Source organism: Cryptomeria japonica, chromosome 2, assembly GCF_030272615.1.
Source record: "Cryptomeria japonica chromosome 2, Sugi_1.0, whole genome shotgun sequence".
In the NCBI taxonomy this organism is placed as follows: Eukaryota; Viridiplantae; Streptophyta; class Pinopsida; order Cupressales; family Cupressaceae; genus Cryptomeria; species Cryptomeria japonica.
This window is the reverse complement of record NC_081406.1, coordinates 4769670-4788012: the sequence shown is the minus strand read 5'-3', so window position 1 is coordinate 4788012 and position 18343 is coordinate 4769670. Positions and strand designations below refer to the sequence as shown.

The 18343-nt window shown below is 36.4% G+C and overlaps 1 protein-coding gene across 1 annotated transcript in view; it reads right to left on the bottom strand.

Moving 5' to 3' along the window:
• LOC131052310 (uncharacterized) overlaps positions 1–7987 on the bottom strand; it is a 51393-nt gene extending 43406 nt beyond the window's left edge. Inside the window, exons 1-2 of the mRNA XM_057986937.2 lie at positions 6974–7987; positions 6730–6867 (exon numbers count right to left, since the gene is read on the bottom strand). Coding sequence (XP_057842920.2) covers positions 6730–6867; positions 6974–7147 — 312 coding nt within the window. The 5' untranslated portion in view covers positions 7148–7987. The remainder of the gene's footprint in view (positions 1–6729; positions 6868–6973) is intronic.
• Between the last annotated feature and the right edge of the window lie 10356 nt (positions 7988–18343).

Here is an 18343-nt window from a genome sequence, read left to right as displayed (position 1 = left end):
GAGGCATATTTCATGTGCTAACTTCATTTTATGTTGCAAGTCTTCACCAAGGGAAAATATCGAATTTCTTGCCTAAGAAGGGAACGCCAAACACAAGGCATGATGGAGTGAAATGCAATTTGATTTTTGAGGGGAATTTCGGTGAAGTTGAATTTGAATTTGGAGAGGGAAGGTGTTATAAATAAGAGCCTTGGGCTCTCATTTGGATCATCTTGTGAAATTGCATCATTATGCTGTCGGTTTGGTGATTGAAAATCTGAGCTTCAAAATGTGGCTTCCTAGCTAAGTCTCAATTTCGTACTTGGAAGATAGTACCTAGCTATGTTGTTGTATTTCCAATGCTGTTAGAGAGTGTTTTGCTGAGTGTGGAATGTTTTGAGTGGATTTTGGAGTGTTTTCTTGCTGTTGGTCGCAGAGTTGCTGAAACCATATTTTGCTCATACCTCTTGACCAAGTGATTCCTTCATTCTGGGTATTGGCTCTATCAAAACGTGGCATGGAGGCGATATAGTCTGCAATTTTATAGCTGTTGATTTGGAGAATTGGATATTTAGTCGCAAATCGTACCTTTCAGCTGGGCCTGTAGTATCCCTTGCTTATGTATGGAAGAATTGATGATTTTGATTCAAGGAATATTGTCCAACAAGTTACGTACAATCTACAACTAAGCACTTTACTGATTTGCAAAGTATATAGGAAACATATATCAATTTAACTACCAAGGGAACAACTCAATTTTTCATCAATACTAGAATTGACATTATGTCAAATAGATGTCATACATGCTTCAGAAATATGGGAGTTTGAAGTATACAACTGTTGCAATTAATTTCTGATCACTATTTCAGACTTTCTAAGATAGACAATGACATTCATTGATACATGAACAAAGATGTAAGTTTGCAACTGATCTCTAAATCGAACCCTGACAAGATAGTATTCCAATTAAGCACACCTGAATTGGCTGAGTACCAATTCCGAAGAGCAACCCTTCAGAGGATCTTTCACCCCCTCAGTTATGCAATCACTTGGGAGGTATCGTTCCCAATGATTCAGCTGAATACTTGTAGACCTTCAAGCTCCACAAATGCTCAAGTAGATGCACTAGAGAAAAAATAAACTTGGATGCCAAATGAGAGACCCATGGGGTCTATTTATACACATAATAGAATCTTCTAGAAGCCTCTTAGTCTTTCTAGAAGTATCCATAACTTTCTAGAAGTATCCATAATAGAATCTTCTAGAAGCCTCTTAGTCTTTCTAGAAGTATCCATGACTTTCTATAAGTATCCATAATAGAATCTTCTAGAAGCCTCATTGCACTTTTTAGATAAAAAGTTACTTCATAAAATAAAAAGTGCACCTCAATTTAAAAATATAACATCTTGGCCCCAAATAATAAAATATAATGTCTCCAAGAGCATAATGAGCCATCCATTCACCAAATAAACGCCAAAATGACTCTCTCACCACAACCATCTGCCTACGAGAGTCTGGAATAGGCAAATCCACGTAAAGTGTCATGTCATACTAAAGAGGGGACATGACAGGGCAGTACCATTCCATGGGTGCATTGGGATGTGTGTTGCTGTTTTGAGGCGACTGGACTGCAAGTTTTGTGTTCATGTTTTATCGTCCAAGTTATATCTTTCATTCGCATTTGATTTGGCGTGTTTCCGACTTCATTTGAGTGAGTCATTATCATTTTGGTGTTGCCGGTTGAGACTAGTTATGCTTGTTTGACTTTAGATCTTTGGTACACCAGTAGTAGCATGATTTGAGTTAATTTGATAGTTGTTTCTTGCTGTAATCTGCATTGGATATCATCTCTAATCTTTTCTTTCTAAATTGTATGGTTAAGTAGTAGTACTACTAACCATTTCTGATGTTTCTAGCCCACTGCATAAGTGGAAGAGGCTGGCTTAGCCACCTACTTGCTCTGTAATTCAGTTTATGTACTTTTGTCCTCCCACTGAGTAAGTGGTCGAGTGCTAGTATGTTTGTAATGATCCTCCCGCTGCATAAGCGGTCAAGTTGAGCTTTTGTTGTGTTCAGTCCTCCTGCTGAAACATTGTGGTTGAGTGATTTGTGTTTTGGAGTGTTGTTCTCTTGGCTGGTTTACCGCCAAGTTTCTTGTTTACCTGCTCGATAAGCGAAAGGGGTTGGCTTGCCACCCATTATTGTATTCAGCTTTTCAGTTGGTTTATGGTGCTAACGATCCCCAAAACACCGTATGCTCTCACCCTCCTAGATTGAGCTCTCGGTGAACAAAAGGTGGAAGGGTTCCCTTTCAGTTTTTCTGGATTATTTCTCTAACCTTAACAAGTTATTGTGTTTGCTCTGTAATTATTATTGAAAAATCAAAAAAAATCTAAGGGGTGTTTGCCCTCTCGAGTAAACGGTTAAATGCAGAAAGTAAATGCACAGAACATAATGGAAATACATTAAATAACCAGTCTCTATATTAATTCAATAGTTCATGTACATCACGTGCTTATAACATTACATTTCACACAACTATCATGATCCTACTTCGAAGAAAAGGTACACAATATATAATACCCAAAGGGGTGCGACACAACCGTCGCGACTCCAACTACCTACCCGTCGGCTAACTAACTAACCGCCGTAACTCATTATTACCGACGACAACATAAACATAATATAACAACATAACATAATGATTATTCCTGGCAACATCATCCCCCCCAAGAAAAGAAGTCGACTCCGACGACTTAATACAAAATAGAGATGAACGGCAAGAACTATTGACGCCAGTCGAGCCCGAAACTTATACACCTGCTGCGTCCTCGCTTAAAAACCCTTTCCTACTACCATCCTATGCTCAAGTGCTTCCTTTGACATCACAATCCTCCTGTGCCTAAACCAAACTTGTCTGCAAAACATGCTTTTCAGTCTCAGCCTCCACCAACTGCTACTCAAATGATACTATCTCGATAGCCACCGACGTTGCCCTCTTGGCATCCAACTCCTGGGTACGCTGAGCTAAGTCTCACGCTAGAACTGCCTCCAACTTGGTGGTCAACTCCTCCCAAGCCCTCTCTACATCCACCAAGGCAACCTCACGTCCAGCTGAGACATACTCCAAGTTCCTCAAAGCGTACCTATCCTGCCTGGTGGTGGCCACAACCCGCTAGCACAAAGGCTAGGAGACACCTCAAATCCTCCATCACACTCCCCAAAGGCTGCTAACTGAACTGAATAACTCTCTGCTGTCATACAATTGCGCGGACCTGCAATGCCTTCCCTCAAACTCTGTTTGTTCGCAACCTCCAAATCCGTCTCCCTCTATGGCTTATGGCTTCCCCGCCAATGCTTAGCTACAGGCTTCTTTCTCACAGTACGGACAACCACAACACTTCCCGTGGTATTCTATAGCTCAAAAATAAACTGGGGGTCTAGGGACAACGCCCCCAGCGGGGTCGAGGGGCAGCGCCCCAGCGGGGTCGAGAGGCAGCGCCCCTCGCGGGGTCCTGGGGCAGCGCCCCAAGTGCGCTCCCTGTCGCAATACAGGGCGAGGTCGAGGGACAGCGCCCCAGCCGCTAACACCAATTTACAACCCTCAGAACCATACGAAAGTCCATGGCGCACAGCATTTCTGTGATATTTTAAGATGCCAAAAACCCTTCTTTTCCACTCTGAATTTCCAGTGTCCTGGCTTCAAACTCCAGCGAATCATTTTAAATCTGGTCGTCGTCATTTTATTTTTTTTGTTTTTTTTTTCGGCACTGTAATGTCCCCGATGGCACCCCGGCCATACAACCTCCCTGTACGGTCAACAACAGCACTGGCACCTCTGATCATGCGGCCACCTTCCCAATCGTGCGGCCACCTTCCCGTGCGGCCTACACCCCTCCACCGTACGGCGGACCATGACGACGGAGTGGCTGTGCGGCTTTGTGTGCGATGTGTGCGGCTGTGCGGGGGTTTATGTTGGGTGTGCGGTTGACCACCGCACGATGGCATCCACCTTCGGTGGCATCCACCATCAGTGGTCCCACCACCGGTGTGACCACCTTCGGTGGTTCCATCGTACGGTGGTCCCACCGTCGGTGGTTCCACCTTCAGTGGTCCCACTGTCGATGGTTCCACCTTTGGTGGAGCCAGTGGCCTCACGTTTTTCTTCCTTTTTTTTTCCTTTCTTCCAGCCGTACAGTCATCTGCCGTATGGCCCCGTGCGGTGGTTTTTTTCACAATTTTTTTCCTGCCGTACAGTTAACTGTTTAAATGCAGAAAATAAATGCACAGAACATAATGGAAATACATTAAATAACCAGTCTCTGTATTAATTCAACAGTTCATGTACATCACGTGCTTATAACATTACATTTCACACGACTATCATGATCCTACTTCGAAGAAAAGGTACACAATATATAATACCCGAAGGGGTGCAACACAACCGTCGCGACTCCAACTACCTACCCGTCGGCTAACTAACTGACCGTCGTAACTCATTATTACCGACGACAACATAAACATAATATAACAACATAACATAATGATTATTCCCGGCAACAAGGGGGTTTATTACAAATAATCAAATTATTTAATTTTGGGGCCATTGGTCCTTATCACTCTTGCCCCTGATGGTATAATACACTTCCAGCCAATACATTATTTTTACATCTTCTATATAAAAAGAAGACCGATATCATTTGAGGACAGTCAGCTGGAAGCACAGCTGAATAATAGACCAAAGTATTGAGATCTCTTTGACCTAATTTGTAATTAAAAGGTTGATGCCTATTGTGCAACAAGCTCATGAAGCTTTTTTGTTGACTCAATAAAAGTTTTGTTCTTTGTGTATTTTTTTCTATTGCTCTATCGTGTTATGTTTTGTGTATTTCATTTTACTACATCCTTTGTCAAAGCAAGTTTTGTCTCTACAAATCCAGACTAGGCTGAGAAATTGGAAACCATTTTCCATCAACTTTTGTAGCCTTGACTGATCGCTTCGTTGTGGGATTCCTTGTAGGTGCTAAAATTCCCTATACACCAAATTTATTGATACACTTGTGTAACTTAGTTGGCAAAGTTTTATAGTCCCTAGTTGGACACTCAAACCTTGACTAAATTTGGCACCCACTACCTTCTAAAGTTTCCATTTGGAGATGATGCTGCTCATCACCATGACAAGGTTATCCCATCACTCTAGCAATGAACACAGCAGAGTAATGAATTGATCTTCTTCATCCATCTTTACATCTATCGATTATAACTGACTCACGATAATGTGGAATGTGTTTAGATGCTCTGCAACAGTCTCCATCACTCATCCACAAAGAATACAACTTGTTCCTTAGGAAAACCTTATTTACAAAAGATTTTAGTATAGTATAGGACCTAGGTTTCCCAATATCTTCCAAAGGAGGTCAGTGAGGGCTTCTCTCGAAAAATTCAAAAGGATTGAATCTAAAAAACAAAGACTAACTAGGCTCTTTCTTTCTGATCCAACACTTTCCAATTTAGTCATGACTGTAGGTTTCGAGCCAAATATTGCAACCTGTGTCTCTGTCTACAAGTAAGTCCTTCATCTTGAGCTTCCAAAACTCAAAGTTGGTGCCACTGAACTTCTTGATCTCAAATCCTCCACTAGAGCTTGCCATCGCTATGTACCTTAAAAATAGATCCTCCTATGCATCCCAATAGTTTAAATGTCAAATAAGTTCTACTCCTCTCACAGATCTAAGAAGCCAACCAAGCTTTAATACTAAATAAAGGAAATAATGCGCTTGAATGAAACAATTTCCTAATCAATTATATAAGGAAAGCAATAAAACTAATCTAGATATAAAGACATTGTTAATAGAGTAATGATACTTAGAAACAAATAATAAAGAGAAGAGAGAACACAAAATATCTTTTTTGTAACAACAGAATTTATATAAAATATATTTGAAGAGAAAGAGTAATAATGGGGAACAATACATCCATGTCACAGTATAAATAGCCCTAAAATTGAGCAAAATCATGGGCATTGATTTCTATGGCCACAGTCTCTTTGTGGGGGCAGGGCGAGGGGGTTAGTATGGTTTCTGCACTGGCCCTATGAAACATTTCAAACAGGGGATGCAGAAATAATTGGAATCTTGAATGCTAAAAAGTGGAGCCACTATCTTTTTCACAGGAAAAATTAATGCTAAAAAGTGGAGCCACTAACTTTTTCACAGGAAAAATTGAGCTGCTACCCAGAAGAAGGGGCTGGAAGTTTACAGCAGCTGTCCTATTTAAAGCTAAGGTTTTCAAATGGTAGGACCCCTGCGTAGTATATAATTTTCTCAGACTCCGTAACTTGGATGCAGAATCCTGAAGAACTGTAGGGGATAGCTAGCAATTGCGTTGTTTAGCAGATAATTGCTGCTAGTTTACCTTAACAGCAACCACAGAGATAATTACAATAGTTCTCACTCTCCTCCAAGGTACCATTGCCTGAGGAAACTATTATAGACTCAAATGTTTCACCCATTTAAACGTTGTCATTTATAACTAAATCCTAATTAAGAGATATGTCACTGAATTTAAAGCAAGCTTCTAATTTTCAGATTAAAATTTTAGTAAATCTAGACAACTTCGGACACAAATACTTCTAGGCAGCAGAAATTTGAATTCAGAAGAATCCAACAAAACAGAATTCAAGTCAACATTTATGTATACTCCTAGTCTACGGTTGAATACAGATGGACTAAAGCAAAGATATACATATACCTTGAGAGCAAGGGCTATAGCAACTCCTACAATGAAGAGGAAAAAGGGCATGACAAAGTCTGCTAAATTGCAGCCATTCCAAGGAGCATGGGTTATACGCGCGTATGCATCTCCTGCATCGTCCACTAGAATCATTATCTGCACCATATACACCACCATGTTTTAAGCTCATAATTATACATATCCGAAACGGTGTCTTCATTCTGTAACTTGGATTATTATCATATATATTTAGTATAAATACCACAATAGTAAGGCCTCTGAAAACATCCAACGTAACCACTCGTTTGGCCTTCTTCTGCACAGACTGCCCACCATCTTGTTCTGCTACTTCTTCTTTCTGTGTGGTTATCTGCTTGCCATCTTTAGGTCCCTTGCCTTCTTCCATCAGTTTTTCTTGTGCCAATTCCTTCTCCATCCTTCCACAATTACACTGTGCTTATTGGACAACTATACAACTCAGGGATGAGGATATTAATCCTTAAAATGGATAAAGTGCAGCAATCTTTTAAAACAACATCTGCGTCTTGGAATTAATCCCAAGATAAGGGCACCCACAAAGCACACAAGCACTGTTAAATCATGTTGATACCTATGATGCTACCTCCTAAACAGCAACTTTATATTGGAAATAGTTACAGGGCAAGGACTGGAAAAAGCACATAAGCAATTGTAAAACATCAAACAGAACAAGAAGAAAAATTCTAAGACGAGATTAGCAGATCATGAGGTCCATTTTTTGGATTGCAACACCTTTTATGAATGCAAGGAGAGTTAAAAAAACATCACACGATCTTACTAATACACCCCAATATCTGCTTTTGGATTGCATTAATTTTCAGTAAACAGAATCTCCTTTGTCTTACATATACATTGTAGGTCAGTGGTTCCGTGGATCATTTGAATCTCATCTAGAAATTAAAAAATATTAAAATGTAGCTATCCAAAAGGGCTGTAAGGAATATTTTACAGCAATACTTCGCTCCCAGAGTAAGAATATTTGTTTTTTCTAACTTAAGAGTAAGAAAATATATTCCCCGATGAGTGTGTTTCATCTGCATCATTGTACGAATGTTAGTTGAAGTGGCAATTCTGTGCTTGGATCAGAGAACAGTACTAAAAAAGGGTAATCTTGCATTAAAAAACTTTATATAAATAATAAATAATAATAAAAATGATAGGAAGAGAAGGACTTGAGTTTAAAATTTAGGAGGAGATTGTTTTTCATACTCTTGGATCATTAAAGATGATACAAATAAGGTATTTATTTAATATTTCTTGAAACATTAAGTATAAAAGAGTTTGATTTTATGGATCTCTACAAATATTGCAATCACATGCTGCAAATATTCTTGGATGAGACGGTCAACTTTTGCAGCCATTGTCCCTCTCGTGATGTATGGAGAATCTCACAATATAGCTTAGGGCTGCCATTCTTTTTTTTTATGATTAGATATGGTTGCGAGTAACACGTGTAGCTTCTAACGTATACCATTGATACAAATGTAAATGTAGGATTGGAATATCTAATTATCATACAAAATAGTAATGTGGTCTCTATTAAATTGAGATTTTTTTTATTGGGAAAATGTACACGTCTTATTGTTAATATCTATGTTTAAATAGAGATATGATTATGCTATAGTAAAAAATATGTTAAATGATATATTGGAAGGTACAAATTGAAAAATGTGAGAATTGAATTTAATAGTTATAATAATTTATAATATGTTGTAATAAATATAAATCATTTACTATACTAAAAAAAATAGGAAGATTATTATTTTGCTTGTGTTTAGAGGAAACAAGGATTTGTGGAAGGTTCGAGTGTTCCAATAGAATATTAGAAACAATATTATTAAGAAAACTTAAATAATATATAAAAAGACATGGTTTAGAATAATATGATATGAACAAAGAAGTAAAAAGCTTATTGTTACTGGCACTTGCGCCTATAGGAGGTTCAAGGGATACGCCGATAAGAAATTAAAGGTAAAATTTAATTGAAGATCTTTTATGTTAATGAAGTTAACGTTAGCTTTACCCAACTCGTGTATTGAACAACACAATTAGAATTCCAACCCCACTTGATTAATTGAATAATGCATCTAATAGCCCTACCGATAAATATTATAATAGTGGAGAGGGAGGAGCAATAACGACATCTACAATAACCATATTAACGATTGGGGGGGAATGTATATTTTTATTGGAGAGAGAGAGACAAGGAGAGAGAGTGTGTGTATGTGAGTGAGAAAAATATAAAGAGATAGAGATAAGGGGAGAAATAGGGAGTGTGTGAGAGAGTGAGGGAGATATCGAGATAGAGATAGAGATAGAGATAGAAAGGACTACAGATATATAAATAGATAAAGAGGGAGGGAGGGAGAGAAATATAAAGAAGATAGAGAAGTAAAGAAGTATAGAAAGAGGAAGTGAGAGGGAGAGAGAAACTCAATATTAACAAATAAAAAACTATTATAAAATTGAGTATAAATATAGTTAAATTTTTAATTAAATAAATTTTAAATATTAAAATGATTCTTAGAAAGAAAAAAAATTAAAATTATATTAAAATTGTTAAAGTTAAAATCTTAACTTTTATTTTTAAAATTACAAGTAAAACCCAACTTTAAAAAGTTCAAAAAAATATGAAGCCTCTTAGAAAGATAAAATATTTATGAATTTTGATCATGTAATTTTTTTATCCTTTTTTGATATTATACATTCTTCTAATGTTTCATGTTTTTAATGTAAAAATATTACAAAAGTCAGCTTAAATTATTTTAATCAATATTTTAAAGAATTTTTTAAAATAGATTAATTAATTATAAATATTTTTTTTAAATATAATAATAATGAAGATTTTTAAATTGATGGACTTGAAAAGCACTGAGAGGGGGGGTGAATCAGTGACACCAAAAATAAAACTACTTTAAACACTGACCGGTAGATAAACTTAACAAGTTTGTTAAACAATATGCATGTGATCCAAAATGATATAAAAGCATCCACAGCAAATAAGACATCCACCATAACACAAGTGTTTATACATGGAAAATCCAAAATAGGTAAAAACCACGGTGACATGGGACTCACAAGTTAACTATCTACAGAAATAGATAACTGACCGGTTAGGGTCTACCAAGTGCTATGCTAGGAGTGAATCCTGTTAAATATCCCAAAGCTTAGTTAAAAGTTGTACCCTATAAAAGGTAGTACCTTGTTAGGAGTAACCTTGGTAGAGGATTTCTAAATCCAAACTAATGGATCACCTTGTTAGAGGATTTGTACAATGAAGCTTGTTAGAGCTTACTCGGTTAGGGGATTTGAGTTATGTTGTAATTGTTAGAAAACAACAGGTAGTGTGATCTAGTAATAGCACAACTTGCTTGTATAGATCCTCTTCTGCACACTCAACACTTCTTTACCAACATACTCTGCAACTTAATTATTTTGTCTTTGCACATAACATATCTCCTTCGCTTCTCATGCAAAAAATAATTCATTGTGATGTCAATATATAGACATTAAGATTTCATGTCGACCTCTAGAAATCATAACACAATTTCCTAGGTGTAGTGTATCTGGTCAAACAATCATAACTCATCACAAAAATACCGCCAAATTCGTCGGTGAGGATAACTCATCACGACTAGTGATAACTCATCACATAATCAACAAGTATCAATTGGCACAACAATATCGGTTAGAGTTAGGCATATAATCCTTTTAACCTTTGATGCTCCTGTGATAATCTCCATTGGATCTTCATGTTGATGTCGAGTTATGAATCTCCACTAGTTGTCTTCATACATATACCGGTTATCACCGTGTACCAATTAGATATAAACCTTTAGTATACCGGTTGCAGTATAAACAACTTTGAAGTCACACCGATAGACAATATGAACATATGTGTGTGTATGTGTTTCATCAATGACAACATATGATGAAGTTGTTCATTTCAATCATCATCAAGCCAACAATCTCCCCCTTTGGCATTGATGGCAACACTTAGAAAATTTTACAGTAATACTGCTAAGTGTGCTTACAAAAAAAAAATTATACACATATACATATACATACAAAATTTTCAAAACACATACATATTTCTACTCCCCCTTTGACAACAATGCCAAATTGAAAAGCAAAATACATATATATATATATAGAAAATGTTTATCAAAATGTTTTACATACACAAAAACTTGAAAAACTGAATCAAGATTCATGCATTTGCAATCCTCATAAAAGTAGCATTATAGTTCCTCTTTAATTGAGATAAAGAATGTTCCCATGTCTCCAACAAGTTCTCAATGAACTCAAGTGTAGACATAATCTAAGTGTGGAACTCTTCCATGGAATCAAGTGTACAGGTTTCTGGAATAGCCAAAATGGCTTTTGCAGTCATGTAGGCTCTTTGTAGTATGTCCACTTGGGATGTGAGTTGACTCTTTAACTCCTTCAGTGACCAGAGTCTTTTTGCTTTCTCAAGATCATAGATATCTAACCTGTTGTGCAAATCATCCACAGATTTGCTAAAAGCAAAAATAGAGTCTTGAAGTGGTACATATGCATTGCATATCTTTTCTAGCTCTTGCTCAGTTTCAGTTTGTCTGTTATTGATATCAGCAAAAAATAATGAAACATTAGAAGTAGATGCAAGATATCTTCTTCCTTTTTCAATAGCTTGTCTTAATAAATCTTTATTAAACGATAGAGCCAGTTTTCCTGTATCAATCTCTTTCATAAGTTGCTCTCCATGCTTCTTCCTATAACTCTTCTCAACATATGTTTGTGTTGCTTCTTCAAGTGACTTAATTTGATCAGATGCATCAACAACCAATTGACCAAGTTTTCTAATAAGTGTTGTCAAATGCCCTGTAGTTATTTCCGGTAGCAGACTCATCAGAATATCTACAGCATTCTGAATGGTTTCTTCTTCCATTCTTTGTTCTTTAAGTCTCTTCTTGTGTGCCCTAGATTGCATGATACTTGCAATCTTCATCATTTTAGATGCACTCATATTATCAACAATTATAGGCCATGAGATTCCTAATGAGTCATCTTCATCAGTCTATTGAATGACTAATGAAGTTACCGGTTCAGAGGTTGTAACCTTAACACTGCCTCCTTTTTCTTGTTCTTTCTTTGTTTCTCGCTAAGAGATCTATGTATCAAATTTTGCATCATATTCCTTCCGAATGTTCTGTGAAACAGGTGGCAATTGGGATTTCACTAGTTATTCCTTTGTAGGTGGAATATCCACTCCTGGTTGAGTTGTCAGTTTCTCAACTGAAGTAACCTGTGAATTAGTGATTTCAAGTGGCTGCATATCAGGTGCGGTTAATTCACCAGATAAATCAATTGTATCCTGAATATCATCATCAAGTATGACTCGTTGGATAATAGTGTCATCCTTCTTCTTGACAGGATAGACCACATCAGCTTGCACAATCTCTTCCTCATCCATTTCAGGTCGATCAACAGTATCTTGCTCATTGTTAGAAGAATGTATAAGCTCTTCCATCTGTTTGATGTTGCAAGCAATCTGATGAGTCTCAGTCTCAACAATTTGCACCTTTCCACTTATTAACTTCAATCTTCTTGATTTGTAAGAAAAATGAGCTTTGTACTTATCAACCAATTCATTTAACTCATCCTTTGACAAATTAGGAAAATATTGTACAAATATATCATCTATAATTCTTTTTTCCTTCTTTACAGCTTCCTCCCATTTATTCAAAAGAATAGTATACAAGTAATTAGAGATATCTTTTTCAAGATCATGAGGTAATCTATTATAATGGCACAAATAAATGATTACCTGTTGAATAATTTGTTCCTTTTCATCTTCATTGAATGAATAAAAATGTTCTTTGACATTATCAAATATGTTTCTTCCTAATGTCTTCATTGTTCTCTCAAAGATAGTCTCAAGCTTGTAAGTTGAAATATCAATAGGCATAGGTGCCTTTGGCACATTCTTTACCGATTTGGCTGATTTATCAGTTGCCTTCATCTTCTTAGGTTCCTCCTCAGTGTCAGTGCCTTCAGATTCTTCTTGGAGAATTAGTTTTTGACCTCTCTTCTTCGATGTTGTCTCCTTTTTCATGTAAACCTTAGCAACCGGTTACTTTTTGGTTTTGACACTTCGTGTCACTCTTGTACTTTTCATCACCAGAGATGCTTACTCAACCTTCTTCTTACCTTTACTACTTATGGTAGAAACACTACTGGTTTCAGCTGTTGCAGTTTGAACTTCAACTGTATCCAATTTTGCCTTCTTTTTATCCACTAAAGATGCCAATAGGTTATTGGCATAACCGATCAATAAGTCATAGTTGACCTCATAACTCATATCTTCCATTTCTTCTTCTCTAGGCTCAATAGCCTCCATCAAACAAAAATTAGTGGTAACTGTAAAAATAATATCCTTAGCAAAGTGTTTTACCACATCCTCAGGCAATCTTACTCTCATACTCATTTTCTTCTAGAATTCATTGAAGTATTTATTCATTGCAGCAGTGAAGGTGTTCTTCACATCCTTGATATTGTTCTTAATCTGGACAAATACCGGTAGATCCTTAGGACATTCAAGATCACTGAATTTTGATAGGAAATTCTGTAAATAAAAGAATAGATCGATCAATAACTGTCCAAATTTAAACTTTTGACTGCTATCCTTTTTGATAGACTGGAGATTCAATGATAATTGGCTCCTTATGGCCTCACATAGGTCATAATCAACATTTTCATCTATCATCTTGTAAGTAGTATGCATTGCTGCAGATGGAACACTATTCAGTCTGCTAGAATAAAATACCCGGTAGCCTATAACCATAGTTGCCAACTTTACTGTTGGGTCCATGATGTTATTAACAGAAAAAACATGCCCATCAGATGTTGATCCGGTTAGAGTGTTTACTGTCTCCTTTTAAATACGCCTCAACTTAGGTACTTCACCGGTTGAATAAAAAACCACTTACAGCTTGAATATCTTCCTTGGTTATAGTATGATTCCTTTCCAAATACATGTTCTCCCCATGAACACGACTCAAAATAATTTGGATATGTTCTTCTTCAAAATCTTCAAGAAAGTAAGCTGCATTATGGAAACCTTTCTCATAAACCCTAATATATTTTGTTTGAATCTTTCCATTTTTATCGCAAAGGGATTTCAACTAAGAATATAATGACAATGATCCTAAATCCTCAATTTTGCAATCAATGTAGCTGGATAAATCTCCTTTCACTATGACACTGCTAGGAACTTGTGACAAAGCATTATAAGACAATTTTTTCTGCCTCTACAACTTCCATAGGTTCAGATGTAATCATCAATTTCTCTACTGACTTAGAAGATGCAGCCATTCCAGACACACTAGATTTCAAAGCAAGATTTTTCAAAGAAATACCTTATTTCACGTATACTGCCTCTTTTACCGGTTGAATACTCAAGTGCACACCAGCTCGATCTTCACCAACCTTCAAATCATCTTGATCACAATACAACTTTGACTAAAATCAATTAGGGTAAAGAAATAAAGTGAAAACTTGCTTTTATCCTTTTTACCTACTGCAATAAATGCTTGCCCATTAGGGTTACAAACCCTAATTACACCGCTCAAAGATACATAGATGTAAAACCGGTTGATAATCGTTTGACAAAAAGTTATCAAAATTCCATGTATTCAAATTCTCTTATTACTCATTCATTTCAAGGGGTCTGGAGGTAGATTTACCTTATGCTCCCCATAGCCTTATTGAAAAGACTTAATTCACCGGTGCATGATTCTCCACACTTGGTGAAGGAATAGTTTCTTCTCCAGGTGAATCGTCACTCTTCTTTTTCCATATTTGATTCATTTCTTCTCTAGTTTCTTCAATATTGACCTTTTGCTTGCCTTTCTGATCTTTAGAAGGGTTAACCGGTTTGTTATTCCTGCATCTATAAAATTTTGCCATGTGTTCCGATTTGTGACAATGATAGCAGGCCATACAAGATGATCTCCAAGGTCTTGTGTTATCTCTCCCAATTCTTCTTCTACAATTCATAGCCACATGACCAAAGTTGTTACAAATGGTGAAAATTCATTTGTTACCTTTTCCATCTCAAATGGACTAAACCGGTTGACATAGGGTCTTTGCCAGTTCGTGTTAACTCGATTTTCATAATTTCTCATCTAGTTGTCATTTGGTCTTGGATTCATATGTGGTACTGAATTGTTTGTTTCATATATGCATTCAACTGATCTGTGTCCATACATTTTGCAAGTAAAGAAATGACCTTCAAATTTCTTGGACACATACCTAGCATTAGTATTGTAGCTTGTATTTCCATTGGGTTTGTCTCTACAAACATTTGCAGTGTGACCAGGTTTAAGACAAACAAAGAAAAAATATGTTTGAAAACCTTCTTACCGGTAGGCTTTTTGGCCTTAGGAGTAGATTTGTTCTTATGAGTGTTGCTCTTGGTACCAGAGGATTCTCCTTTCTTAGATGTGTTAAAACCAAGTCCAGTGGTATCACCTTTCATCCTTTGTGATTGAATTTGTTCTTCCAGCAAGGTAGAGCTCATGTGGAACCTTTCCAGTTTATCATTAGCTTCGGTGAGCTGCCTGGTAAGATCTTCATTATGTTTTGACAAGTTCTCTCTCAAAGATGATGTTAATTCAAGATCTAACTGTAGGTTCTCTTTTTCTTCTCTTTATGCATTCAAATGCTCATGCATGGTGACATTTTCTCGCTTGATCTTGGCAATCTCATGATCTCTTTCCTTGATAAGATATTCAGTTGTCCTCCTAGCTTCCAGTTTCTGACTCATGCGGATAGTTAAACTTTCTAGCTCTCTCCTCAAATTTATCTTTTCACCGTTTCACTTTTCAACTTCCTCGGCTAAAGCATCAATATTGGCCTCATCTGAAGAACTATTATCAGATATTTCTAACAGTTGTTTAGTTAGCTCTCTCCTTTTGACTTGTGAAGCTTTCAGTTTGACCCTTAGGGTTTCAAGCTCATTTCTACTAGCTTCAAGCTTATATCCATCTCAAAGTAGCTCATGTCCCCCATGGTGGCTTCAAGGCTTCCTTCCAAGTGATTAGGCTTTAAAGAAGTTAGGCTCTGATACCAATTGATGGACTTGAAAAGAACTGCGAGGGGGGGTGGTGAATCAATGACACCAAAAATAAAACTACTTTAAACATTGACCAGTAGATAAACTTAACAAGTTTGTTAAACAATATGCATGTGATCCAAATTGATATAAAAGCATTCACAACAAATAAGGCATCCACCATAACACAAGTGTTTATACGTGGAAAACCCAAAATAGGTAAAAACCACGGTGAGATGGGACTCACAAGTTAACTATCTGCAGAAATAGATAACTGATCGGTTAGGGTCTACAAAGTGCTCTGCTAGGAGCGAATCCTGTTAAAGATCCCAAAGCTTAGTTAAAGGTTATACCCTATAAAAGGTAGTACCCTATTAGGAGTAACCTTGGTAGAGGATTTATGAATCCAAACTAATGGATCGCCTTGTTAGAGGATTTGTACAATGAATCTTGTTAGGGCTTACCTGATTAGGGCATTTGAGTTCTGATGTAATTGTTAGAAAACAACAGGTAGTGTGATCTAGTAATAGAACAACTTGCTTGTATAGATCATCTTCTGTGCACTCAACATTTATTTACCAACATACTCTGCAACTTAATTCTTTTGCCTTCACACATAACATACCTCCTTTGCTTCTCATGCAAAAAATAATTCATTGTGATGTCAATATAGAGACATTAAGATGTCATGTCGACCTCTAGAAATCATAACACAATTTCCTAGGTGTCGTGTATCTGGTCAAACAATCATAACTCATCACAAAAATATCGCCAAAATTCGTTGATGAGGATAACTCATCACGACTAGTGATAACTCATCACATAATCAACAAGTACCGGTTGGCACAACAATACCGGTTGGAGTTAGGCATATAATCCTTTTAACCTTTGATGCTCCTGTGATAATCTCCATTGGATCTTCATGTTGATGTCAAGTTATGAATCTCCACTAGTTGTCTTCATGCATATATCGGTTATCACCATGTACCAGTTAGATATAAACCTTTAGTATACCGATTATAGTATAAACAACTTTGAAGTCACACCGGTAGACAATATGAACATATGTGTGTGTATGTGTTTCATCAATGACAAAATATGATGAAGTTATTCTTTACAATAATCATCAAGCCAAATTTTCATATGTTCATATTGTCTACACATTATTAAATATTTTTAATTAAAGACCAAATTTTTAAATCAATCATTTGTGAAATCAAAAAAATAGATTATTTAATATTTTTTCAATCATCTAAATTGTTTTTCATTAAATATTTTTTCAAGTATCTAAATTATTTTATATAAATAAAAATTTATCTTTAAATTTTATTTTCTTGTTTTATTATGTGTAAAAATAAAATCTTAAAATAGGCCTGCTAATGGGCCTAATTAAGCTAATCCAATCTCATCAGAGAGTAAAACAGTGAAGTGGGAATGTCCGAAGGAAGGGTGGATTAAGGTGAACTTCAATGAGGCATCAAAGGGGAACCCGAGACCTTCTAGTATAGGTTTGAAGGAAAGAGACTCCATGGGTAATATTATTACAATAGGAGCAAAAAAACTAAAGGAAGGAACAAATAATCTTGCACAAGCACATGCAACATTCTAAGCAGTCTTATTGGCGAAAAAACTCAAAGTGGAAAGAATGCACTTAGAGGGAGATTTGATGGTAATAGGAAGTGTGCTTGTGTGGAATATAAACAAGTTTATTAAATCTACATGTAAGTTACTAAATACTTTCCAAGCATTCAAAGTCTCACATGTGTATCGATCAGGGAATTAAGTGGCGGACACCCTGTCCAAGTGGGTAGTGTCATTTGATGACAAGATTAATGCAATTTTTGGGGAAAAGTATGATGATTTGGGATGGAGTGAAGATTTTGGTAGTGCACCACCACTGTGAAGATTGCCATAATTTTGGAGAAAGTTTTGAAGATTGAGGGGACAGTTAGGGTAGGAGGGATTAAAGTGGAGATTTTATACCCAAGCTTAAAGGCCTTAAATAGGAATTTCCATATTCATTTTTGGCATAGACATTTTTGGAAGAGAGCGAATAGTGAGTAGTAAGGGTGGCCAGCAGTATGGAGGCAAATTTCATAGTGCTTACAGTGAAGCAACAATTGGCTTTTTTGAGCCAAATTTCAGAGAAAAGGCTAAAGGGAGTCTGTAAATTTTGGATATCATTCTTGGAGAGGAATTTATGAAAACTAAACATCAATATAGAGTGAATATTGATGGTATGATGAAAGAATAAGAATCTAGTCAACTACTGAGAGGGGGGGTGAATCAGTAGATAGAAAACTGACATAGACTTTTCACCAAACAAAAACAACCTTTCAAGTCAAACTCAGAACTGACTGGTTTAAACACTAAACTTCAAATGCAATAATACTGACAAGTTAAACCGGTTGATTGTTATAACAGACTAATTGTAAAACATCTCTAAAACTCACAAAACCTTTAAACCGAATCATTCAAATACTTTACTGACAGTAG